This window comes from Ornithorhynchus anatinus, chromosome 16 (assembly GCF_004115215.2).
Source record: "Ornithorhynchus anatinus isolate Pmale09 chromosome 16, mOrnAna1.pri.v4, whole genome shotgun sequence".
Classification (NCBI taxonomy): Eukaryota; Metazoa; Chordata; class Mammalia; order Monotremata; family Ornithorhynchidae; genus Ornithorhynchus; species Ornithorhynchus anatinus.
This window is the reverse complement of record NC_041743.1, coordinates 8651033-8678016: the sequence shown is the minus strand read 5'-3', so window position 1 is coordinate 8678016 and position 26984 is coordinate 8651033. Positions and strand designations below refer to the sequence as shown.

The 26984-nt window shown below is 39.1% G+C and overlaps 1 protein-coding gene and 1 long non-coding RNA gene across 7 annotated transcripts in view; one reads left to right on the top strand and one right to left on the bottom strand.

The window, feature by feature from the left end:
• Window positions 1–26984, bottom strand: part of RALGPS2 (Ral GEF with PH domain and SH3 binding motif 2) — a 137006-nt gene that overhangs the window by 15014 nt on the left and 95008 nt on the right. For 5 of the 6 annotated variants that reach the window (XM_039914331.1, XM_029081146.2, XM_007668928.3 and 2 more), the window contains 8 exons: window positions 24397–24534; window positions 21517–21607; window positions 14633–14700; window positions 12464–12599; window positions 10497–10648; window positions 9522–9576; window positions 3682–3759; window positions 2156–2261 (listed from right to left, as the gene is read on the bottom strand). In XM_039914331.1, coding sequence (XP_039770265.1) covers window positions 2156–2261; window positions 3682–3759; window positions 9522–9576; window positions 10497–10648; window positions 12464–12599; window positions 14633–14700; window positions 21517–21607; window positions 24397–24534 — 824 coding nt within the window. The remainder of the gene's footprint in view (window positions 1–2155; window positions 2262–3681; window positions 3760–9521; window positions 9577–10496; window positions 10649–12463; window positions 12600–14632; window positions 14701–21516; window positions 21608–24396; window positions 24535–26984) is intronic. The other variant, XM_029081147.2, reaches the window with a different exon arrangement.
• Window positions 8513–10660, top strand: LOC114817388. Its single transcript, XR_003765243.2, has 2 exons — window positions 8513–8750; window positions 10405–10660. It is a non-coding gene; the product is annotated as an uncharacterized LOC114817388 (long non-coding RNA).

Below are 26984 nucleotides of genomic sequence, written 5' to 3'. Positions count from 1 at the left end.
AGACACGTGGCAGAGCTGGAATTAGAACCCAGGTCCTTCTGACTCTTAGTCCTGTGCTCTACCCACCATGCCACCTTGGGTGGCAACAAAATTAATGAAATTTGGAGCATCATTGAAATCAAAAAGTATTGCTTTACTACTATACTACATACAGTTTTGGATGCTGCATTTTAGGAATAACCTAAAAGGGCTATTTAATAAAAGGGGGTGTGTGTGTGCAAAAAATGGGCAACCAAATTATCAGTTTCAGATTCTGATAGGCTGATGTTAACTAAATCATAAAACACGTGGCTAGAGCAAACACAATTGGCATTCATTTAACTCCAGAGCTTCACTGAGGCATAAATTTAGGATTTAGGCTGCAGACAAGCAAAACAAAGACACTTCTTTTTACAAAGGATAAGTTAATGGACACTGATAATGTTGTAAAGGTAGAGAATACCATTACATTTAATATGGGTTTGGACAAATGAATAGATAAATGGGTAATTAGAGGGGAAACCCAGGATACAGGGCACAGGATAGGGTTATTAGAAGGCAAAAAAGGATTAAGATAAGTTTTATGAGTAGGAGGTTCACAGTGGGCTATTAGAGGGGAAAATTAAGAGTTAGAAAGAACATCCCTAACCATGTTAACGGAGATAAGGGAGAGCTTAAGATGGTGTCCTATCATGGGGATAGACGACCATCTTAAGTGACAGCTCTGCAGTGAGCGTTGCACCCATTCTGTGACATGGCTTTCCTAGCATCTGCCATAAAATAGAAAGGGGAGAGGAGTAGAGAGATTTTTAATTACTTTTTATACAGACTGCATTAGCTAGTGGTAAAAAGGATTTATGTGTGCTTGAGAACGAACCATTACGTCTCTCTCTTGAAGACTGCGGATCTGGCCAACAGTCAAGTACTGTAAATTGTTGGGCCCGCTTTGTACAGAGTTTGAGGAAGCCAGACTACAAATTTTACTGTGCTCACAGGACTTGAGCTGGTTTAGGACCAGTTCCAACAACTGAGGCTCAGAGGGTTGTAAGAAGGCTTGACCAAATAGAAAGAGAACGGGATTGAGAATCAGGAGACCTGGCTCTAGTTCCAGCTCTGCTTGTCACCTGCTAAGGTACTCTGGGCAAATTACTTAGCCTCTCTTTGCCTCAGTTTTCTCATCTGTAAAGTGAGGATGGGGGAGGTGGGAACCATATCGATTTTGGACCTATCTTAATGCTTGAGATTTAGTATATGCAATAACGTAGGAGTTAATACCTTAATAAGTACTTGGGAAAGTACAGTAAAGGAGCTTGCTTTACACACTCTCAGCCTAGTGGAAAGAGCACAAGCCTAGGAATCAGAGGACCTGGATTCTAATCCCAGGGCTATCACTTGACTGCCACTTGGGTAAGTCACTTAACTTCTCTCTGCATTTGCAAATTCAGTCAATCAACAGTATTTCTTGAGCACTTACTGTGGACAGAGGCACTGTTCTAGGTGCTTGGAAAAGCACAATATAACAGAGTTTGATTAATGAGTATTAAGACTGTGGCCCCCATGTGGGACATGCACTGTGAATACCATGATTATCTAATGTCTACCCCAGCACTTAGTACAGTGCCTGACACACAGTAAGCACTTAAATATCATGTATGTATATATATGTAAAATTACTGTACTTTCTCACATTTCTAGGCAAGACAAACATAAGTACTTAGAACTCAGACACTCAAGCCCACACATATAATAACTACATCAAAGTAAGAGTAAAGTGCATGGATTTCTATGCCTATCTGAATTCCTTTAAGCACATCCTGATTTCATTTAGGCCTCAGGCAAGCTCTGAGAAGCGGTAGGGGCAGGTGGATTGAGCCTGGGCCTGGGAGACAGGAGATCTGGGTACTAATCCCAGAGTGACCACTTGTCTGCTGTGTGTAACCTTGGGTTAAATCACTTAATTTCTTTGAGCCTCATTTTCTTCACATGTAAATTGGGAATAATGTACCTGGTCTTCCTCCCCTTTAAATTGTGGGAAACGGACTAGATCTGATTTGCTTATATTGCTTCCATCCCAGTACTTGGGTCTTGCTACACAGTAAACACTTAAATACCAACAGTATTATTATTGTTAGCATTCTTCATGGCTGGACTGATCTGTGGTATAATCAAGTCTTACCGTAGGTTTTTTGCCTTCTTTTAATAGTGTCTTTCTCCTGAGAACACCTTGGATTGTAACTGCTCCTGGATACAGGTGCACAGCCAAATCTTCAGATTCAGCAGAACTGCAAGTATACAAAACAAACGAAAAGTTAAATACATCTTGTTTACAGCTGATTCCAAATAATGTTTCAAGCCAAATTTTATCTTTACATTAGGAAATGTTTCATTTATTAGAATTTAAAGTGGAAAACAAGATTTAGAACTACAAAGTTTTAATGGTCTATAATTTACAAGTTATTACTGCAGGTGGTCCATAATTAACAGTTTTCCTAGAGCTCCTCATACATTCACAACTAAAAAATAAATTGTACAATAATCCAAATCAGAAAGGAATTATTGATTTGTGATTCTACTCTTCTTAATGTACTAATTTTTCCATTTGAATCTTTCAGGCCTAGGGATAAAGGTAATGATTCTATCGTTAAAATCACCCAAGTCAGTAAAATAGCAAAAAAAATACACTAGTAGCTCAAACAAAACATGCTCAATGTAATGCTCAAATATATGAAAGAAGAAAAGTGGTGTGAGATCTGAAATCTTGGCCTGTGGTAAATCATTTTAAAGATGTTTTACTGTTATCTATACACTAATTCTTCCACTACAGCCTGGCAGCTGCTCCAAGATGAAATATAACCAATAAACTCGGTTTCATTTTTCACATAATCTAATGAATAAAACTGATTAAGTTACTGTCTTTTAAAAATCTTTAAATTAATTAAAAATTGGAGTATAACCAACTTAATAAAATGAAGACGTAAGTCTATAATACTCTAATGATTCCAAGTAAAGAATTTCTGCATGGCAATGGAAACTCGAGTTCATTGGTTCTTCCATTTAGGTGTCTTCCAAGTGACAATCAAAAAACAACAGAAAAATCTCTTGATATAGCAATCAGAGGCAGGTGCAGGGAGACTAATTCAGACACCATCAAGAACACTAATTTACTCAACTTTTGATGTTATAGTAATAATTTTTAAGCATTATGAATTTTTTTTCTGTTTTCTTCCAAAGTTGTTATACGGACACAGAAACCAATCTTGCTCAGTCGTACAGAAGACAGATGAATGAAATGAGTTTCTATATACAAACAGGCTCATTTAGAATGAGGTTCGTTTGTCAATGGACTGTCCAAATTTATCACCCGCAATTTATCTCACCCCTCTCACAAAATGTTCAATACACAGGTGTTAGCAAAGGAAATAAATGTGAATGCAGCTTCAAGCAAAACAAGCAGCTGTATGACCAATTCAATCATTAACAACATCACAAGAAGCATCCCACATGGAAGCATCTTTTAAAATATTATGGAAAAAAGCAAGGTCAGAAGGAGCCATTTGCCAAAATTAGTTGTAGATTAAATCACAGAAAGGGAAAGGTTTATGGGGAATTCAACTGAATAATGTCAGACCACACCCATTTAAATAAGCCAATCACCAATACCAGAGGGAAATTCTGTGACCCCTGAATGCAGGGGGATTGTACCTGCTGGCCTTCATGTGGCCTCGATAGCCATTTCGTGCCACTCTTGTCACCGGACCGAGAGAATGGTATAATCTGTTCCTGTTGGATTCCATTATAAATTGTATGCATTACATATACTTTCATCCACATAATCAAAAGTTCCTAGTACAGCATGATAAGTTCTTCCTTTTAAAGAGAGCTCACTTTTTCCTCCACCAATAGGCAGTATTTGTTATTTCATACTTTAAATGAGCAGGCAGATATTTTTGTTCTATTATGTCAATTCCAGAACTTCTTAAAATTATTTCTGGATATAAGAGTACTCATCACTGAATACTGTTGATTTCATCACCATAACAATGGAAGAACACTTGTTCATAATCAAATACCAAAAGTGCAGAAACAAAAAATTTAAACTGAAAAGTGATATTGATTTATCATATGGATAACTAACTCTTTTTGGTATATGTCCCTCATGAAAACACCTAAAACTTAGCCTACCATAATTCCTTTCCATTCTGTCCCATCCCAGGAAACTAACAACAAAATGGTGCTTTCCATTAGCTGAAAATTAAATATTGGCATGATTTAATTTTTGCATCAACCAGCAAAATCAACTACCAACAATAAAAATGCTATGAGGCAGAATTTATTTAAAACAATGTGCAATATCTAAGACGTGAAATAAAAGCACGACATCGACACACTTCATTTTAAAGTCTTTTCTGTGCCAAGGCCAAAAATATCAGCTAAATCAATATTTAAGGTGTAAGATGTACTGTTTTCACATTCCGAGCAATTCCCATATACGTAAAGTGCCCACAAATTAAAAGATGATAGAACATATACGTGAAAATCCATTTTTGGAGTGTACTGCTTAAGCTATTTTAAATCTTGCTCTCTAGCAGAGTATGAGTCAATTTTGGATTTAGTTTTTGAGTGATATTCTGTGGCTCAATCTCAGCTGGAAGCATCATTTGTCAGATTTCTAAAGTTTCCAAATCATTCTGTGGTTTAAGACTAGCACCACCCCAATCACTCTCTAACTGCAAAATGTCTACCTCATAAAGCAGAATTTTAATCACAAAAATAATTTAGAAATTTCTGAGGGCAAATCCTGTACAGATTGTCTTTATGTTAAACCTGCCAGAGAAAAGGGGAACTATTTAACATATTTTCAATAAGATTATTCACTATTAATCTAGGAAAGTAATAATTTTTAGTGCTTCTATTGTACTTCATACAAGTATTTCAAAACATTTTTTAATCAACTGCTGGAGTTACCTAATTTTTTTTTGATACTTTTTGTTATGAACTTACTATGTGTTTAGCTCCATTCTAAGTGCTGGGGTGGACATGAGTAAATCAGGTCAGACACAGATGCTGGCCCATATGGAGCTCACAGTCTAAGTAGGAGGGAGAACAGGTAAAACTGTAAAATCCTCATTTTACAGTTGAGGAAACTGAGGCACAGACAAGTTTAGTGAGTTGTCCAAGGTCAAACTTAAGGCAAGTGGAGGAGTCAGGATTAGAACCCAGGTTCTCTTGATTCCCAGACCCACGCTGCTTCCCAATATGTCTCAATAAAAGATGTTTTTCTTCTCTTTCTTCACTGATGGTAATGGTGTTTTCCTCTCTATCTCCTCTAGAACTAATCCTCTAGCTTGCCTCACTGAGGCTGTCTTTTTTCCTCTTCTAGCTTCCCTCTCTATTTCCCTTCCTCTTCTTCCTGGCCCCCAGTTTCTCTGCTCTGTTTCTCAATATACTTTTGGCTTCTATCTTCTTTTTCTTCTCCCTCTACTGCTTCTTCTCTTCCTTTTATCATTCTCAATCTCAATATATTCCCCTCTGGTGCAACTCTCTTATCCCCCATTAATGTGCATCTGCTCTCCCTACTGCTTTTTTTTTTTGGCCTTCTCCTTAACAGAACTCTAAATTTCCCCACTCTTCTTCTTGTCTACCTATCTCTCGGTTCTCTTGTGACTCTTCTCCCAGCCTCCTTAAATCCATTCTCATATGCAGCCCTGGTTTCCAGGTAGGAAGAAAACTAAAAATAACATTTTGTCCCACTGGAAACTTGCCATATGGGTTCATGAGATGCCTGGATTCCATTTTAAATCTTGAGGTACATATAAGGAATTCCATCAAATATGTTTGCAGGGTTGGAAATTGGAACCAGGCATTCTCTCTCTTTCCTACAGCCCTATTTTGTTAGACACCAGGGCAAAAAACAATCCTTCCTCCAAGAAAGCGTACCTTACTAAGGGAGGATGCAATGTCTGACTATTTTGATTGTCAAATCTTTTAAGGATTAGGCACAGAAGTACCCTATGTACATGCATCATGCTATGCTATTAATATACATTTACAAAATCTACCAGCAACATCTCTTCTTTCTATCTTATGTGGCACCTTCTCACACAGTACAGTGAGAAGCTAGAGGATGCATTACCCATTTTTGAAATCGGCTGGCAAATCTCACCTAATTCACTAGAGGAGATTCATCCTTCAGTCTTTTTATCCTAGTGTGATCAGACCCTGGGCAATCAGGGAGCAGCCATCCAAGACTCTAGTCACCAGGGTTTCTCCCTTTCTTTGAAACTGACAAATTCAAAAGCAATCAGATTACAGGGATGTGGAGAGAACAAAATGGAGAACATAGTCATACAGGAAATCTGGGGAAGAAGTTCATAGCAATGAACTCAGATGCCTTGAAGTTGGATTTGAGTCTCAAGTCCTGATTTTCCTTTTTCTTAAAAGAGCATTGGCTTTGAATGTGCCTGATTTCAAGGAATGGGGAAACCAGGAGACTGGTTTGGGGCACACCCAAGATGCTAGAGTATGTATTAGTTTCTGCATGAGGCAGCAAAATGCTGAATTTTCTTGTTGCTATTTGCAGTTCAGTTGCTCCTGACAACACAGCAGCAGCTCACAATAGCCTAGACAACTTCTCTGCTGCTTTTCTGAAAATTCCCCCTATGATGTCGCTGTGTGATATGGCACCTACTCTTTTTTTTTTTTTAAAGAGTTTTCCAAACTTTGAGCTTGGTATTTCAGTACTTACTGTCTGCAGAGCACTGTACTACGTGCTTGGGAAAGTACAATATGACTGAGTGGTAGACTCGATCCCTGCCCCCAAGAACTGAACAGTTTACAAGGGAAGAAAGTTTTCTAATTTTGGGGACCAATGCCCTGCTGACTGGATATCACTCTCTCTTGTACCTTCCCCTTCTTAGGCAAGCCTAAGCAAAGAAGATGAATGTCAAATATGAAAAAAGAATGATATGCAGTTAAAAACCCAAGCAAGCAACATTGCTAAGTTGAAAGAATGCACAGTGTAGTGGCTGAAGTTGAATTTAGGTTATAAAATATTTTCAGGAGCTCAAACGGTCAGTTCTCAACAAACCTCACTTTAAAATACTTATGCCTTGACCAACCCCATGTTCATCCCCACAGTTCTTTCTCCCAACATAGCATAATGCTCTATTCAGTCAGATGTGTGCTGTTGAAAGAATGTTCCATAATTCTTCAACAGTATTTAATTAAAAGCATATGTAAACGGGAGAACTGACCACTGATTTATAAAGAGCTGTCAAGACTCAAATGAAAGTAGATTAAAACTATTCAAGTAACTCCTATTAACACATAAATAATTCATTTTCCAAGACTTTTGTGGAGATAAGCATTCTACTGTTATTGAAAATGTTCTATAGCATGGTAATATAGTCTGGACAGTAGAATTTTAGCACCTCTCCATTCCCCTCTTAAATATAGGTAAAATTCCACCTAAAACCCAGATCATTTGTAACCTCGATCCATTTTACATAGAAGTGAAGGAAAAAGAATCAGAAGCTAGGTAAACAGCTAGGACTCCTGAGACACACACACCTACATATATATGTATATATACTTTACATATATATACATATATATTATATGTAGATTTTAGTTGAAATATCCTTTCTTGGCCCAAACCTTATCTAATAAAAATAATCATAATTAAGGTATTTGTTAAACACTTACTATGTGCCAGACACTGTAGTAAGCACTGGGGTGGATACAAGCAAATTGGGTTGGACCCAATCCTTGTTTCACTCAAGGCTCACAGTCTTAGTCTCCATTCTACAGATGAGGGAGCTGAGGCCCAGAGAAATGAAGAAACTTACCCAAGGTCACACAGTAGACAAGTGGCAGAGCCGGGATTGGAAACCATGACCTTCTGGCTCTCAGGCCTGTGCTCTATTCACTACACTTCGCTGCTTCTCATTACTATTGTTATTACTCTATTTGTTAAGTGCTTACTATGTGTCAAGTACTATTGATGATGTTGGTATTTGTTAAGCGCTTACTATGTGCAGAGCACTGTTCTAAGCGCTGGGGTAGATACAGGGTAATCGGGTTGTCCCACATGAGGCTCACAGTTAATCCCCATTTTACAGATGAGGTAACTGAGGCACAGAGAAGTGAAGCAACTTGCCCACAGTCACACTGCTGACAAGTGGCAGAGCCGGGAATCGAACATATGACCTCTGACTCCGAAGCCCGGGCTCTTTCCACTGAGCCATGCTGCTTCCCCAGTAAGTTCCCACGCTGCTTAGAATTTACTGTTCTAAGTGCCAGAGTAGACACAAGTTAATCTGACTGGACAGTCCCTGTTCCACATGGAGTTCACAGTCTAAGCAGGAGGTAGAACAGGTTTTGAATCCCCATTTACAGTTGAGGAAACTGAGGCACAGATAACTTAAGTGCATTGCCCAAGGTTCCAGAGCAGGTAACTGGCAGAGCCGGAGTTAGAACTCAGATCCTCTGACTCCCAGGTCCATACTCATTCTCATACTCATTCCTTAGGCCACACTGCTTCAATCATTCAATGGCATTTACTGAACTCTTACTATGCTCAGAGCACTGTACTAACTGCTTAGCAATCTACTAAACTTGGCACTAAACTACATGGATCAAAGTTTGCACACAGGGTCTAACTTCTGTGACGGTCATTATGTGCAGTCCTGAATTTCATTTACGGAGCCACAGTCCACCATTTCTGCCACAGATTTCAATTTGAGGACTGGTGTCAGCATAGATGCCTAAAGGTAAGTTGGCTTTTTAGGACTTATCATCTGGAAGTCCTATCCTTCCTATTCAGCCGCTGCCCAGGGGCCCAGGATGGCTGATAGTGGGTGGGAGGAGGGAGAGAAGTAGCAAATAACCTCAGCCCTCAAAGACTGCAGCTGTCAACTGGTCCGACTAATGGGCTAATTGGTAGGCCTGTAGGAGCATGCAATCATAAGGTCCAAACTACTGTTAGGAATGTTTTGCTTCACATGGAACAGGGACTGTGCCTGTTCTGTATCTTCCCCAGAATTTAATATAGTACTTGAAATATAACAGCACTTAATACCATAACTAGAGGGTCCTTTACATTCCAGCTCTGTGATGCTAATTTAGTGAAAGAAATTCTAAAGGAATTCCACTAATTTTGCCTTCCTCCTCCTATTATTTTGTCTCGGAAATATATAGCTGGAGATGAAGTGCCTACCAATTCTATTCTAGAAAGTTATCTGGATAATGCAAGCCCAAAACAGATATTTTAGCCCTGAACACCTATTAGTGAATATCTAATAGTCTATTTATTGTAAGCAGAAACTTGTGTTCTCAGTCTAATAGTGAGCTGAGAACAAGGGAAAATTTTGTGTCCTGGTGAAAAATTTGATAGGCCATAGGCGGTTTTCAAATTTGCACACTGCTGTCTTACTTGCATTTCAATTTTTAATGTTTAAGCCGAATATTCCTGGGTTCCGGGCACAAGCTTTGCCTAGGTTCCCAATTTGTTCTTTTAAGATGCATTAAGTAACTTCTCTTACCTTTCAAAAGCAGGCCATGAAGTTTCTTCACTAAGTTCTGAACCATCACTGCTACCTAAAAACAAAATTATTATTCTACTTGAAACCAAAACTACTTAGTTTTTTTTCCCAAAATTCTAGCTTAAATGCGAAGTTCAAGAAGGTGGTGTGAAAACCATTATCTACTGAATTTGGATAATGATCCTGAGATTCCACTGCATTGAAGCTTAGGTTGAGTCTAGACAGAGATTTTCAGGAGGGCTATATCCAATTCTTCCCGTTCGCTTCACTAGTTTATAAAGAAATCATACTTACTTCCTGAGGGGCCTGCACACATTCTTCCAGAAGGGTTTCAATTTGAGTGCAAAAAATGGATTACATTTTTTTTGTTGGACTTTATGCAAAACCCAAGCTTTAAAAATTAGATTCTGGATAAAACCAAGTTTATTGGAAAGGGTAATTTTTGCTGTCCTTTTGTTCGAAAAGGTTGGCTTTGATGAGTTTTACACTGGCAGGAACTTTTAGAAATAAACATTTGTTTAATGTAATGTCATAATTTGTAACAATAAAGCAATCTGGAGTTTAATTAAATAAGCAAAAGTTAAGAATGGCCTTTTTTCAGGGGTGGGAGGGGTCCAATATCTCAAGGAGGTACACAGATAACAATAAATCAGATCACCGGTGCCAACTTTTCATTTTGAGTGCGGGCATGAAATGTGGGGTTTTAGGGGAGAGATAAGAACTGGAAACAGATAGGCCTCAAAGAACTAATAGGTGAGAAAGCCACCATCTTAGGCCCTTTCATCTGTGGTGAATGGCCCTTGCAAGGCAGCTTTTAATGGTAAAAATCTTACTAGGCTGTATACCAGGCTCTGAATTTGTTGTTTCTTTTACACTGCCTTAGTACTGCCAAACTTATTTCTCAACCAACTACTGAAAGAAAATCCTGAAAGAAGCCATCTATGAGGATTTCAAAAATGAACAGCGTTTTCTTACCTATTGATATTCCACTGGAAAGAGTTGAGCTCTCAGCCTGCCCCCGGGATGGTGCGTGGGGCTCCATGACACTGTCATCCAATAGATGCCTTGGTCCCGCATTAGGGAATGTTGCGCTTTTAAATTCTGCTGTGTTCATTTTGTGAATAAAACTGGAATGAGAATGATTTTAGAGGTTGTAGTTTTTTGCCTTAGTAATTTTGTTTCTCAGTTATCTCTGCACATTCTGACCCAAAACACTAAGTGGTATACAACTCATATTAACACCAGTCTAAGAATTAACTATTAAAGTTCACAGGAAAAATCACAAAACTGAAGTATCTGTTTATATAAATGGGTGATATATATTTGTTTTTCTTTTTTGAAGGTAATACAATCAAAATAATTTTGTGCTAGGAGAGAGAAGAGAATTTGCAAAAGTTCACAGGAACTGTGGAAGGTCCAAATTTTTGCCAAGAAGAATTTTACTGAGAAAGAAGCCTCTTGAAAACTCATTTTCAGAGCAAACAAAAGATTAGGCAAGATGACTTTATGGAATCTATTTCCCTGCCCAGTCATGTTTTAGAATGATTAGAAAAACTCTACAGTTTGAGAGTTAAATTTTTGCCAGGATTTAAGATTTTTGCCTTGGATAAAAGTTAAGTGTCAGGCAATGCAAATGAACTGTTGCAAACTGATTTTAACAAAGTCAAATGTTAGTTAACACTAACAAGAATGATTTTATGTGATCAATTTATTTGAATAACGATCTCATCCCTTCAACTCTCTCTCAAGAAGAGATCTCCTACCTGTTTTCTAAATCTGCTCATCCTCTATCAGCAACTCCGTATCCCATCCCTCCATACCTTATTAAAACATATAACCTTTCCTTCCAGCATTTAGTAGAGTGCCTGAAACATAAATAAGCGCTTAACAAATACTAATATTATTATTATTATTCCTGACTGCCATCTTCAACCATTCAGGCTCTGATGGCTCCTTCTCCTCTTCTTTCAAATAGAGCCCTGTGTCTCCTACCCTAAAAAAGAGTCTCCTTGTTGACTCCATTGCAACATCCATCTTTCGCCCCAATTCCTTTCAACCACTCTTGTCCAAACTCCTCAAACGGGTTGTTTACACCCACTGTCTCCACTCAATCTGGTTTCCTCCCTCTACTCCAAGGAAACTGTTTTCTCCAAGGTCACCAATGGCCTCCTCCTTGCCCAATCTAATGGACTCTAAAAAAAAACTTCTATTCATTCCATATTTCACTGTACTGATATGATGCCAATAAATCACAAGTTCATTGATATTGATGAAATTCAAATAACATATTTGTCAAGCAAAGTCATTTTTTAAAAATACTACTGAAATTTGGAAGGTTAAAACAGCTTTCTTGTGTAGCAGGACCATTTATCTGTAGAGTGTTTGCCTTAGGCACATTACCATCAGGGGAATCTACCTGGGGACCCACTCTAACCATCACATGGGGTTGGGAGGGCTTGATCAATTCAACAGTAACCTCCCACCTCATTCTTAACTTCTATGTGCCACACAGTTCTAGGTTATTAGTCCCAATAATGCTGGGGAAAAAAAGGGCAAGTGTGAGCTAAGGGGGCAGGCTGTGGAGAGGAAGTGAACTTTAGCCTCAGAGTCCCATGGACTTTACTGCAAAGAATGGCTGAACTGGCACCATTATGCTTTATAAATATTTGACGAGCAATCTCAATGTTCTGAGGACAGAAAGAGGGAGGTCAAGTATATTCTGCAAGTTTTATAAAGTTTTAAATCCCATCACTGACACCCAGAAAACTTCCCTAAGAAAACTAACAATTTTTAAAGCCGAACAGCTGCCTTGAAACATCTAATTTTATGAAAATAAAAATTAATTTTAGTACCCATGCAATAAACCTAAAACCCTATGATGCAAAGAAAATAAGTTAAATCTGCAAGGGGTTTTAAAATGTAAAATTTAAAAAAATGCTGACTTGTAGCCCAAGCTATGGCATTTCCTGTGGCCATGTGGTATCAAGTTCCTTGGTGATGGGGGTGTTTGGGGTAGCAAGGCTCCTTCTGCTGCAATGTTTTTTCGTCCACTTTGTGGTGACGCCCCTACTTCAGGACCTAAAGATAAAAGAAATGTAACATTTTTGAGTCTGGGTAAAAAAAACACAACTGCCAGGGCTCATTATTTAAAGTCCACAAACACCAAGATATGACTTAATTTTTTTTTTAAAAAAGGCATACAGTGATGCCCATTGTATTGAATTTACTGGGTTTTAGTAAAGCGTGTCAAGTTTGGTTCCCGTGTACCTCCAGGGAATTCTATTATACATTCCAATAGAACAAACGCCACATTGACCGTGCTCTGCAGAAGTGTTAGGCTTCTCTAATTTTCACCCAACCATATGGCAACACTGGAAGGCATGGGATCGTAATCATAGGTCTCTTTGGCTACCTGGATTCAATTTCTATTACTGAAATGAGGGGAGGAAAAAAAGCCAACTAGTCTACAAAGTGGAGTGATACGTATACAGACTAGTAAACTAAGTATAATTTCCCATAGGAAATAATGTAATCCCAATATCTGAAAAATCTGAGCCACATGGACATGTTCTAAAAGTTATAAAAATCACACTACAGTTTTAAGATCACATAATGTTAATAGAAACCAATAATAATATATTTTGAATTCAATTTTCATGTGTACATATATATAATACAATACTTGCCTTTCAGGACTGTCTTTTTTATCCTATTCAGTAAAAGGCACTTTGCCCTAAGAGACTAGAAATATAATAATGATACTAAGCATATCTATTATCTATACTAAATTGAAATGGGCTATGATAACTCCATTAAATCAAACTACTTCAAAGAGAGAAAGTTAGCATTTAAGCCTAGCTAGATTTTCATTTTTGCAGCTTTACTCGGAATGGAAAAAGAGCTGTAATACAAACATACAAGTCAAATGTAAGCCCGTCAAAGGGCAGGGACTGTCTCTATCTGCTGCCAATTTGTACATTCCAAGTGCTTAGTACAGTGCTCTGCACATAGTAAGCGCTCAATAAATACTATTGATTGAATGAATAATGCTAACCGAAAGAGTGCAGGAAGAACATTATAAGCAGGGATTGCTGAATAGCAAAGATACATTTCAATTCTATTCCCTATTTTTCTAACTTTCACCCAAAACATCAGGGGCTGAAATGCCACTAAACTGTAAACTCACTGGGGGGAATCTACTATTTTACTCTCCCAAATGATTAGTTTGGTGCTAATTCACTGACCTAAATGACTCCTTGATAACCTTCATCCCTAGACACAATTTTTTAGTGTTTGATAAAAATTGCTTTTGGTACTTAGAGAAGCAGCGTGGCTCACTGGAAAGAGCACGGGCTTTGGAGTCAGAGGTCATGGGTTCGAACCCCGGCTCTCCCACTTGTCAGCTGTGTGACTTCGGGCAAGTCACTTAAGTTCTCGGTGCCTCAGTTACCTCATCTGTAAAATGGGGATTAAGACTGTGAGCCCCACGTGGGACAACCTGATTCCCCTGTGTCTACCCCAGCGCTTAGAACAGTGCTCGGCACATAGTAAGCGCTTAACAAATACCAACATTATTACTTTGAATGATCTGGGAAGCAAGAAAAAGAACTGACTAGCTCTAAGGAAAGTAACTGGAAACTTTTTACACTTGAACAGTTATTTAAATACAAAATCCACCAGGTTAAAATAAATGCCATCTAGAAACTAATGGCCATTAGTGCTTCTGCAGCACAGGAATTGTGCTCTTACAAAAGACTGGGCTAAGGAAAAGTCACTTGGTAATACTAACCCATTCCAATGCTATCCACAAAGTGTTTCTCCTGACATAGTGGTGTGCTGTAAACACGCTCAAGTTGTCAGATCAACACTGCCTAATTCTGTACCAAGGTTCTAGCCAAAACACAAAGTGAAAACATAATAGACTAATAAAAACTAAAATAAAACACCACCTAAAGGATTTCAGCTTCCTATTCTAAATGTGAATTATCAGTACCTGTTACAAATTTTGCTAGGCATTTATATATGTTGGTATAAACAACTTATTTTATTAGGAGCATTAGACTCTTGATTTCATTATATGACAGGAAGAAAAAATGAAATTGGATATTTACCTACTAAATCTTCCCTGGAAGCAGCAGAACGTGGTGTACTGGTCCCTGGCTCTATCTTTAATGAAAGTCTGAAATTAAAAAAAGAATCAAAGAGACACACACAAAATGATTCATCATGAACCACAAAGGAAAGTACAGACTGAAATATCCTTCAAGAATTTGTGCTTATAGAAAGCTAAATAAACCCAGTAATCCACTTATTTCGCTAGGTTTAAAACTCATCCTAGTGAAAGAATACCTAAGGGAAAATAAAGGAGTGGAGTTTGAAAAAAAAAGGAGGAGAGATCCAAAAAGATAGTTTAAAAAGAGAGATAAACTCTGGAAAGTGGAAATACTGTCACACTAAGGTGCTAAGTAGGAATGGAAATGGGAATGCTCAGTTGCTGGTATTACCCACCTTTTCTCCTTGCCCAATCCTGAATTGTCATTTTATATACAGCATTATTAACTGCCACCATGTATGGTTGTGGCATTTTGACTATGAAGGGATGGCTGGATCAGTCAATCAATGGTATTTATTGAGTTGCTTATTTTGTACAGAGCACTGTACTAAGCATTTGAGAGAGTACAATTCAAAATCCATCAAACATATTTACTGAGCGCTTACTGCATGCAGAGCACTGTGAAAGTACAATTTAAGAGTTGATACATGTATTCCTTGCCCACATTTTGGGGGCGGGGGGAAATCTTTTGGTTGGCAAAACATGTAATACCATACCCTCACTAAATGTCGCTAACTACCTAGAGTGGACTACAATGGACTATAAACTGGATTTTCTTCATACCAATATGGAATATTTGACTCAGGAACAAGTTCCTGGGGAGTTTGTAGAATTTCTCCATGTAGATCTGTGAACCACTGAACTGGAATGGACTACAGATGGTTCTAATAAAGTCATGACTCCTTGGTTGGGGTTCAGAGTGAGGTGATCATTTCTAGTATATATAGGGGAAAGGGCTGCTGAGGTCCTATGCTGCCTCTCAAGAACATGAGAAATATCACACTACTTCTGACCAATGGTGTACTCAGCTTAAAATTCTTTCCAAAGGATACTTGATGATGCTGATGGAGTCTCCCACTTGGAATGATGGATGTGCCTCAGTCCTGACACTTCGGGTTTGGGAACTTAATAACAACATTAATACTACTAATAATAATAATTGTGGTATTTGTTAAGCACTTACTACGTGCCAGGTACTGGGGTGGGTACAAGCAAATCAGGTTGGTTACAGTCCCTGTCCCACATGGAGCTCAAAGTCTCAATATCCATTTAGGAATTGATTATAGGGCCACTGGTTGGCACAGTGCCCCTTGTACTCTCTCGGCCCTACCAGTCACAGAATGTAATAAGTGCATCGGGGTGCAGCAAACTGTGAAGTGCTTATGTAGTCTCCATCCGCATAAGTGAGCTATTGACAGGACCCAAGTCTCCTGATTTCCAGAGGAGTACTTTTTCCACTGGACCATCAGTGAATCTAAAAGTGTACTTAGAGGAACATGGAACCCCATCTCCTCTCACCTGCCTGGTCACTTCAACCACTTTTTAATATTCTAGTTTTTTCCTACAAAGACCTATCAGCCAACAACCTATTTAGACCCTTGAGTCGCCCATCTTAGGTTTCCCTTAAAATAATTCATCAGGGGTTTGTTTACTAAACATCTTTTAGACATAAATATATCCACAGACATTGTAAACTTATTACTATTTATGCCTGCTCAACTTCCTATGGAAAATTCTATATGAGTCACTTTAATAAGTCAATGTTGCACAGTTAATTACCTTACCACCCGATTCCCCACGGAAGGGGACTAAGCAAAAAGGCTGTTGGGCCAGATGTGCCTAGTGGACATTATTTTGGCTCCCTTCAAAGCCAATGCTGAATATTTTAGGAGGATTAACTTACATTTCCTACATGATTTATCACCATCAACTACTTATCGATCACTACTTAAATTAGAATCAGATTTACTTTTATAACAGCCGTTCTAACACTGCACTGCTGACCCACATTCATCTATAACCCTTGGATTCCTTTCTGCTAAACTGGCTACCAAGAGCAATTCATTTCAAATCTACCTCTCCAGCCCTGACTTCTCTCCTTCTCTGCAGTTTTACATTTCCTCTTGCCTTCAGGACATGTCTACCTGAACGTTCCACCAGCACCTCAAACTTAACATGTCCAAAATAGAACTCCTCATCTTCCTTCCCAAAGCCTATCCTCCCCATGACTTTGCCATCACTGTAGACACCACCACCATCCTCCCTGTATCAGCTTGTAACCTTGACATTCTCGTTACCGCATCTCTCTCACTCAACCAAAATATTCAAGCTATCATTAAATCCTGTCTGTTCTGCCTTCACAACATCCATCCCAACCTCTCCATCCAAACTGCTACCACACTGATCCAACAAAAGCAGCATGACCTAATGGAAACCACAAGGGACTGGGAATCAGAGGACCTGAATTCTAATTCCAGTTCCTCCACTTATCTGCAGCCTAACTTTGGGAAGATTACTTCTCTCAGTTATCTCATCTGCAAAATGGGGATTATATCCTCTTCTCTCTGACTTCCACTGTAAGCGCCATGTGGGACACAGTCTGTGTCCAACCTGATTATCTTGTATCTATACCAGTGCACAGTACAGTGCCTAACACATCCTAAGTGCATAAGTACCACTAATATAAAAAAATAAAAAAGCACTTATATCCCGCCTTGACTACTACTCTATCAATCTCCTCCCTGACCTCCCTGGCTCTTCCCTGTCCATATTTCACTTTACTGGCCAGATCACTTCTCTAAAATTATCCTGCCATTTCACCAGTCAGTAATTTAAATGTTTGTCTCCCCCTCTAGACTGTACGCTCCTGTGGACAGGGATCACATCTACCAACTCAACTCTACACACTGCTCTACACACAGGAAGCACTCAGGAAATATCAATGATTGATTTCCCATTATTTAGATTTTCTATGTCTTTTTTTTTAGAAAGGGTAAAGTTGTGCCCACAAGCAATATCCAATGAACATAAGATTTTACTATTCTCAATAAAAATACATTTCCTGCGCTCTACATAAGTGCAAATGTTCTTAGGAAATAAAGCCTATATCAATTAGTAATTACTGAAATTTGGTTTCCATTAGCCCTTATGATTTTCAACTTAAAAAAGTTTCTGTAACCAAATCTGGAAATTGAAGCTAAGCACATTTTCCTCTTCTGAGTAATTTTATAGCTCTGTTCCAAGCCCAAAACATCTGCTCAAATTTCTTCAATTTTTACCATTAAAACTATCCTCTTTAACAACACATTTTTAAAACTGGGAGCCCCACAGATTTACAGTCAGTGAGATAAATGATTTGAATATATTTTGGAAAAATAAAAGGACTATACAAATATATTTGTTCATCTATGATTTAAGCATTAGTTCTTTCTTACTTTTTCCCCAAGCTTTTGCTAGTTTTATGACAGTTTTTACTTTTTTTGTATGCAAAGACAGAAATCTACCACATTTAACTCTGAAAGACATTTTTTAGTATTCAGTATATGTACTTATTATGAATGGAACTCCAAAAATTTGAGAGTGAATGAAGTTGTTATAAAATTGACCTCAGACTAATCAACCCTCCTCCTGCCTCTTCAACTCTCCCATCTTTATCTCAAAAGATTTCCCACCTTCTCTCAAAATCCACCCCCTCCCAACTGCACTTCGGACCCCATCCCTTCATACTTCAAAGCATTTGCCCCCCTCCCTTCTTTTCTCCCTGATCACTATCTTCAAACTTTCACTCTCCAATGGCTTCTTCCCCACTGCTTTCAAACATGCCAATTGTCTCCCCTATCTTAAAAAAACTCTGCCTGACCCCACAGCTCCCTCTAGTTATCGCCCCATCTCCACCCTACCAATCCTCTCCAAACTCCTTGAGTGAGTTGTCAACATCCAGTGTCTCAAGTTCCTCTCCTCCATTTGTCTTTGACCCCCTCCAATCTGGCTTCCATCCCCTTCATTCCACAGAAACAGCCCTCTCAAAAGTCACGAATGATCTCTTTCTTGACAAATCCAACAGCCTCTACTCCATTCTAATCCTCCTTGGCCTCGCAGCTGCCTTTGGCCCTGTTAACCACCCCCTTCTGGTGGAAACATTATCCAACTTTGGTTTCACTGACACTGCCCTCTCCTGGTTCTCCTCCTATCTCTCTGACTGCTCATTCTCAGTTTCTTTCACGGGCTCCTCCTCAGGCTCCCACCCCCCTATCTGTGTGGGTCCCTCAAGGTTCAGTTCTGGTCTCCTCCTATTCTCCATCTATACTTAACTCCTTGGAGAATTCATTAGCTCACATGACTTCAACTATCTTCTCTATAATAATGCTGGTATTTGTTAAGCACTTACTACATGCAGAGCACTGTTCTAAGCGCTGGGGGAGATACAGGTTCATCAGGTTGTCCCACGTGAGGCTCACAGTCTTCACCCCCATTTTACAGATGAGGTCACTGAGGCCCAGAGAAGTGAAGTGACTTGCCCACAGTCACACAGCTGCCAAGTGGCAGATCCGGGAATCGAACCCATGACCTCTGACTCCCAAGCCCGTGCTCTTTCCACTGAGCCAGCTGCTTCTCTGCAGATGATTCCCAAATCTACTTCTCCAGCCATAATCTCCCTCTTTCTTAGCAGTCTCTCATTTCCTCCTGCCTTCAAGACATCTCTACTTGGCATGTCCTCCAGTCACCTCAAGCTTATCATGTCCAAAACTGAACTCCATATCTTTCCACCCAAACCCTGTCCTCCCCCGATTTTCCTGTCACTGTAGACAACACCACCATCCTTCCTGTCTCACAAGGCTGTAACCTTGGCATTATCCTTGACGCTTCTCTCTCATTCAACCCACTTATTCAATCTACCACTAAATCCTGTCAGTTCGACCTTCATAATATCGCTAAAATTCTCTCTCTCCTCTCCATCCAAACTGCTACCTCCTTAATCCAAGCAGTTATCCTATCCTACTTTGATTATTGTACCGGCCTCTTTGCTGACCTCTCTGTCACCTGTCTCTCCCCACTCCAGTCCATATTTCAGTCTCTGCCCAGATCATTTTTCCACTAAAACGTTCAGTCCATCTTTCCCCACTCCTCAAGAACCTCCACATCAAAAAGAAACTCCTTACCACTGGACGTACAGCACATTCAATCACCTTGCCCCTTCCTACCACACCGTGCTACTCTCCTATTATAACCCAGCCTGCATACTTCGCCCCTCTAATGCTGAACCTCCACCTCGTCCATCTCACTCCCAACCTCTTGCCCACATTCTGTCTCTGGCCTGGAACGCCTTCCCTCTTCATAACTGACAGACAATTACTCTTCTCCACCTTCAAAGGCTTATTGAAGGCACATCTCTTCCAAGAGACCTTTCCTGAATAAGTCCTCATTTCCTCTTTTCCCACTCCTTTCTGCATTGCCCTGATTTGCTCCCTTTATTCACCCCTACTTCAATTAGATTCTGTCATTAAAGATTCTCCCAAGAAAAAGAACCATATGAAAAGAGGGGGAAAAAAAATCTTCAAAACCCAGAAAAGAGAAAATGTGCTTTTCCCCTATCTTTTAGAGACCAAAATATTTATGCAATATAGTTCACTGTTTCACAGTATTCTTTAAAAATACTACCTGAAAGTTGAGAAGAGAGGCTGATAATCATTACCATATGAACCCAGTGCAGAGAGAGGAATAAAAAAAAAAACACAAACTTTCATATAAATTCCATTGATATTGTGAAATAAGCTAGTCTGCACATGTTGATGAACTAAACATTTTTAAATGAACCCTGCTGTTAAGGAAAACACATCTTTTTTGAGGCCAGGCTTTATTTGAAAACTTGGGAACAATTTAAAAAATGTATAAAGTTCTACAAACTTTTTCAAGTTACTTCAACAGAGTGTCTGCAAGGCAAATAAAACTCAGAGAAAATGAGAAGTCTCGAGAGTAATAAGCTCTTTTCCTGGAAGTTATTATGATGATGTATCACTACTGAGAGAGAAAATGGAGATTTCGAAGTTGAGGAAAAGAAAGTGATTCCAAATTTCAGTTGAGCTGACAACCCAAGAAAACCCCCCCAAAAAACCAAAACCCAAAAACAAACTAAAGAAAACCCCCAAGCCCTCCCTGACACAAATAAATTCCAAATCCTTTATTTCATAAGATAGATAGAACCTTTCAATAATTTAGAGAAAGGCAAAATGAAGTAGCTAATTCCATTACTCTGCAAACAGCAAGTTCTACATTCCCTCAGTTTGATCAAAACATACAAAATAAACTTGCAAAGCAAGCCTTACACTGTAAAGGGATAGGAAAATACATCAGCCCTTCTACAAAACTGTGAGTACTCTTGCAATAATGCAAGCCTATCTGGATAGAATGGGATCTCATGTTGAAAGAAATGATTTTGCAAGCGTGAAAGGCACTGGTCAAGGTATAAATACAATAAAGCAAGTTTTCCTTTATACAAAGTTCTTCAAAAACATAACTCCTCTTTAAAGAAGAACTGGTTGCATTATAACATGAGCCCTTGCATAGGATTAGCACCATTTCTTCTGGGTGCAAGACAGTTTCATTAATCTGTACTCAAAATGGATTCAAAGGGTACTTCCTAAACATATTCCATCCTTGTTTTTTTAAATCAAAGTCCAAAGTCAAAGTCCTGATAACAGCCAATAAGAGATAAAAGCAAGAAACTGATATAACACCAGCTATTTTTAGAAATGGAGACCAGTTCTAGGATTAATTTTTACCAAACAATTTAAAGAAAACTCATGTAAATGACTGTTTCAATATCTTAAACACTTTAATTATAAAAAGATTCCTTTTAATGATAAATAGTGCTGTGCAACTTACTTGTAATTGTCATCTTCCACAAACTTTTGTAGCTCTTCTATGTACTGAACAGAGTTTAGATATTTTTGGACATGAGGCAACATGGGAATATCTAGTGACAAAGGAGATCAGTAATTACTAAACTTTCAGTCATTCACTAAAGTATCTCCAAAAGAAGTTTAAAAGCCAGCAAAAGACACAAGAACACATACAAAATCAGATTAAAACTATCACAAATCAAATTCACTGGGACCTACACTTGGGAGAAAATATGGACATTTCATCTGACTAAATGCAACAGCCTGTTGACTTGGGGGTGGTCATGGCAGTGGGCACAACAGCACAACACAGCTGTTGTGGACCATAGACCACAATGGATATTAACTTCTAAAAGCAGCTTGAGGTGGTGATTTCTCTCTGTTAGTACCTACATATTTTATGATCTTACTTCAAAATATGGAAAATTTGTGTGTTAAAAACTTAAAGCAGACTATATAAATGGGTATCTAAGCACATCTGGATAACTAATCCCACAAAACATCTATTCACAAAGTGGTGTGCTGAATTTTCTAAGTTTAAATTGTACCCGAGCTTTTTAGCTTCACCTTCTGTTTAACTGGGAATAAGACTAGAGCTTTCAGGGAATACTGTGTTTGTGCATAGTCTTTTCCCAGGATAATTGCCCATAAAACATTATTTTTTGTATCGCTTGTGAACAGTGATAGCTAAGCTATCCGGTGTAAGGAGGAAGAGCAGAAGGATGAGAACAGGAGAGCAGCAACAGGGGAAGGGGAGTTTAACTGACTAACACTGCCACAGAATGATAGGAAGAAGGGTGAAAACCTGAACACACAGGAGATGCTTGGATTTCATTTGTGTGCTTACTGTACGCAACACCTGGGATAGTATTATAGAAGTAAAAGATACAGTCAAGTACCCTCATCTTCCTCTTCATTCTCCCCTTCTTTCTCCCTTCCTTTCCTTATTGCTAGAGTTATTAGTCCCATCTCTACTTTAATGTTCTAAAAACTACACCCCACGAGGGGCAATTATATGAGTATATATGGTCTAAGTTTCAGCAGAACAAATGGTCTGCTTGAGTAAATATAATTGTACCTGTGAAACCTTCTCTAAGCTAGTTTAGCTTTTTTCCCTGTATTCTAACTATGGGTTTTGTTTGAATTGTTCTCTAATATCTTAATGTCTTTAAAATTACAAAATCTTTTCAAGAAATAAAGGCCATAAAGGAGCTCATAGTGTAATCAGTAAAGAAGAAAAGAAACACTGAAACAATAGGGCTAGGTATGGAGCATGGTCATCTAAAGAGTTTTTCAGATTTTGCCTTAAATTTGTTCAGGGAAAGACTCTAATGGTATTGGAAACTGAATTGGGTAGAGTACAAACAAAAAAGGCATTTTTCAACCCAGAGGGCATGGATATATTCCCTTAAGGAAGCCAGGAACCATATGGCCTGTTCATTTGCTTCAGTTACTTTTTTGGGTTGGCTTTTTCACATTTCCACTGTGATGGCTTTGTCCTTGGGTGCTGATGCTGCCCTGGGGAAGGGGTCTCCAGGTACTTCTGTGGGATGTATAGAGGAGCCTAGGGCTGTCACAGATCAGCAATCATCAGTAAATTCTCTTGACTCAAGGGAACAATAATGATGGTAATTATAAATTAGTGTATGCTAATGTGCTAGGGAGTATACAGGTCAATTAGTTCAGAAACGGTCCCTCCTCCACTTGGGGCTCACAGTGTAAGAGGAAGAGAGAACAGGTAATTTATCTCCATTTTACAGAGGGGGGAAATGAAGCCCAGATAAGTTAAGGGATTTGCTCAAGGACACCTCACCGGCAAGTAGAAGAGTTGGGACCTGAACCCCAGGTGTCCTGACACCCAGTCCCATGCTTTTTCCACTGGGTGATGCTAAATCCATGGGGCATGGAGTCCTGACCGGTCTGAATTAAATGGAAAAACATTTGAGATCCGCTTCTGGGATAAGTGTGGCTCAGTGGCAAGAGCCCGGGCTTGGGAGTCATAGGTCATGAGTTTGAATCCCGGCTCCGCCGCTTGCCAGCTGTGTGACTTTAGGCAAGTCGCTTAACTTCTCTGTGCCTCAGTTACCTCATCTGTAGAATGGGGATTAAAACTGTGAGCCCCACGTGGGACAACCTGATCACCTTGTATCCCCCCAGCGCTTAGAACAGTGCTCTGCACATAGTAAGCGCTTAACAAATATCAACATTATTATTCAAGGGCTGGCTACTGGAATTTACAGTTCCAAGAATCCAGGGACATCTGCACACATGCAAAACCACTATGCATGCATGGAAGTGAGATCTGGGCCACTTCTGTTTCTCTTTGGGCTGGTTTTCAATTTAGCACTGCCCCAGGCTCAGTGGACAATGACATTGAAACTCCTGACCCAATTTTGAGGGGAGCCACCCCAGATAGTTGACTGAACCCAGTCTGATGACAACTGGTACAATCCCTGTAAGCAAGTTTCAATAGGGTGGTCTTCTGTACCATGAATTTTTTTCCCAACTAGAATCCAGATTTGCTCCATACAGATATATGTAGTCATGAAAGGTTTCTAAATCACAGAACAAGAGTTTCTCAACAGGCTCTAAGTTCCTAATACAAAGATATTAAGCAGAACAAGTAATTCATAATCAATCATTATTTAATGAAGGCTTACTGTGTACTGAGCACATACTAGGCTCTGGGGAGAGTACAATATAGCAGAATAGTTAGACACATTCCCTGCCCACAAGGAGCTTATAACATACGAACAGATAAAAAAAATGCATAAATCTGTTCTGATTACTTGATGATGAGATGGTAAAAGACTATTTACATATCATACGTTTAGATAAAGCAGTTAAACCAACAAAATCTTACCATATTCACAGGATTGCTGTAAATCTGAAATTATTCGAAGGATGTTATTCATTAAATTTGATCTTTGCTCACTTTCCAATATGCTGCCAGTAGACGGGTATGCTGAGTCAATATATGTCAAATCAGACAGATAGATACCTAAAAAAAAGATTACAATGAATAGATTACTTGGTAATTATCTCAAAGGAAAGAGGGGAAAAAATAAAATGGGCATAAAATTTGTTTTGTGAGGAGAGCAATTCTTAAACAATTCATTCCACTTAGTGTTTTGCAACTGCCCTAGTTTGCAATTTTAAAATTTTAACCTATTAAAACCATTCCTGATCCTCTGAAGTAAGCATAAATTTGTAAGAAATTAAAAATAATCCATTTACAATTTTTTAAGGTTTAGTATTGGAGTGAGGAAAAACTTCTTTTATAGTAACCATGGGAGGGGTTAAGTAGGTAGAAGATAGAAGTCATTTATCCTAGGAAAAATAAGCCTCACGATTCCAAAAGCAATTTAAATGATCTGCCTGGAAATCTCTTCCTTTGCATAGAAGTTTCATTTACTTTGAGGGCCAACTATCTTTTCTTTGAAATAGGCCAAGCTGGAAGAGTGACTAGCAATTATCTCTTATTAACTTGCACATGACTATGACCTTTTCTTCACTAACACCAAATTTGCTAGAGGCATAGTAATAAAACCTATTACAAAGATCAAATTGCCTCACAAATTCACTACTTTTCACTGGCCAGCTGGAAGGAACAGCTTCCTCATATGACTTTTTTTAATGGTATTTGTTAAGTGCTTAGTGCATGCCATGCAATGTACTAAATACTGGGGCAGATAAAAGCTAATCAAGTTGGACATAGTCCATGTCCCATATTAGGCTCAGAATCTTAACCCCCATTTTACAGATGAGGTAACTGAGGCACAGAAAGTTAAGTGACTTCTCCAAAGTCACAGAGCAAACAAGCGGGGGATCCGGTATTAGACCCAGGTCCTTCTGACTCCCAGCCCTTGATCTAACCTCTAGACCATGCTGTTCCTCTTGCCCAAACCCCTTCCCTACGTAAGGAATCTCTCATTGCAAAAATACCAGATGCTAGCCAATAATTGGTAGTTTAATCCAAGGCCTAAAATAAACCTTGAGCTGTGACCCTTCAAAACAGGATGAACCCTTGCACCACTTTCGTGATGCTCAAGAACATTCACGAGGATAAAAAAAAGAGTGTTTTTAGATAACTTATGGTGGGTAAATTTAAATAATTCCTATGGTGGTGATGACAATGAAAATGGAATCCTTGTCAGGAAGAAGGGACAAGCCTCAGTCATGAGGCTTCATGAGAGAGAACCTGCCTGAGGAATTGATTATCTAGCACTAGTAGTTTTGACGATGCCATATTCATTTCCTCATCCCTGCCACTTACGTTCCTGCAGGAACAACGACTGCAACAAATGATTACGTGGACAGAGGGAGGAGCACGCTGAGATGGCCATGCAAAGGTTTTGTGCAAATAGGAAACATTTAGCTTAAAAACAAAACACAGAGCAGTGCTGATGCTGTGCTAAAGCATCACAACCTGGCAGGCAAGTTGCCGTGAGAGCGGCTGTGGCCTTTGTTGCCCACATTAGCCAGGTAGTTTACCAGAATCCATGTGAGCTGCTCCACCATAATGGAACAATCCAGGTAGCTGGTTCTTTAGCCAGAAGCTAGTGATGGCATAGCCCCAACAGACCCTGCCCTCCCTCCTTGTACAGCCCAGACCACAGTCAAGTCTTAGATTCCCAGAGTCATCAATCAATCGATCAATCTTATTTATTGAGCACTTACCATTTGCAGGGCACTGTACTAAGCACTTGGGAGGATACAACACAACAATATAACAGACACATTCCCCAGTGTCTGGTAAAACAAATATCAGTTTTCATACTCAATGCACTACTGGGTTTCTGGAAGTAAAATCCAAATATATCTAGCAGTTTATTTTGGTACAGAGGTACGATGGCCAGAATATTCTAATACATATAGAGTACTCTCCCAAATGCCTAGTACAGTGCTCTGGATACAATAAGCTCCCAATAAATACAACTGAGTGCCATGTTAATGCTCTACTATGTGACTCTACTTCCTACTGAATGAACTCAAATACAGTATTAAAAACTCTTCTAGACTATAAACAGTACATTTTTTATGGCTGACTTCTGCCAAAACCTGCCTCCTCATCTGTAATAAAAAGTAAAATTTATGAAAATTAAATAATCTTTCCTGTAAATGAACCCCCGTACTAAAAAATAAAAAGAAGCTTTTAGCCAGTGAAATAAAGTGTTTGTTTCTGCCCAGTGAACTATTGCAGTGTTTCCAGATGGTGCCCCTCTTTCAACCTGCACACAATCTCTCCTTGTTAGTTTTCAAGCTCCTACTTACTGCTTCCTCCTCCCCTGACTTTTTTAAAAGGCTGTTAAGGAAAATCTGGAAGAAATTTTTCTAGTCTCCCACAACTTTTCAGTGACGCCATATGTGCATTTGAGAGGAAGGGAGGGAGGAAGGGGGGGGGGGGGAGAGCGAGAGAGAGAGAGAGAGAGAGAGAGAGAGAGAGAGAGA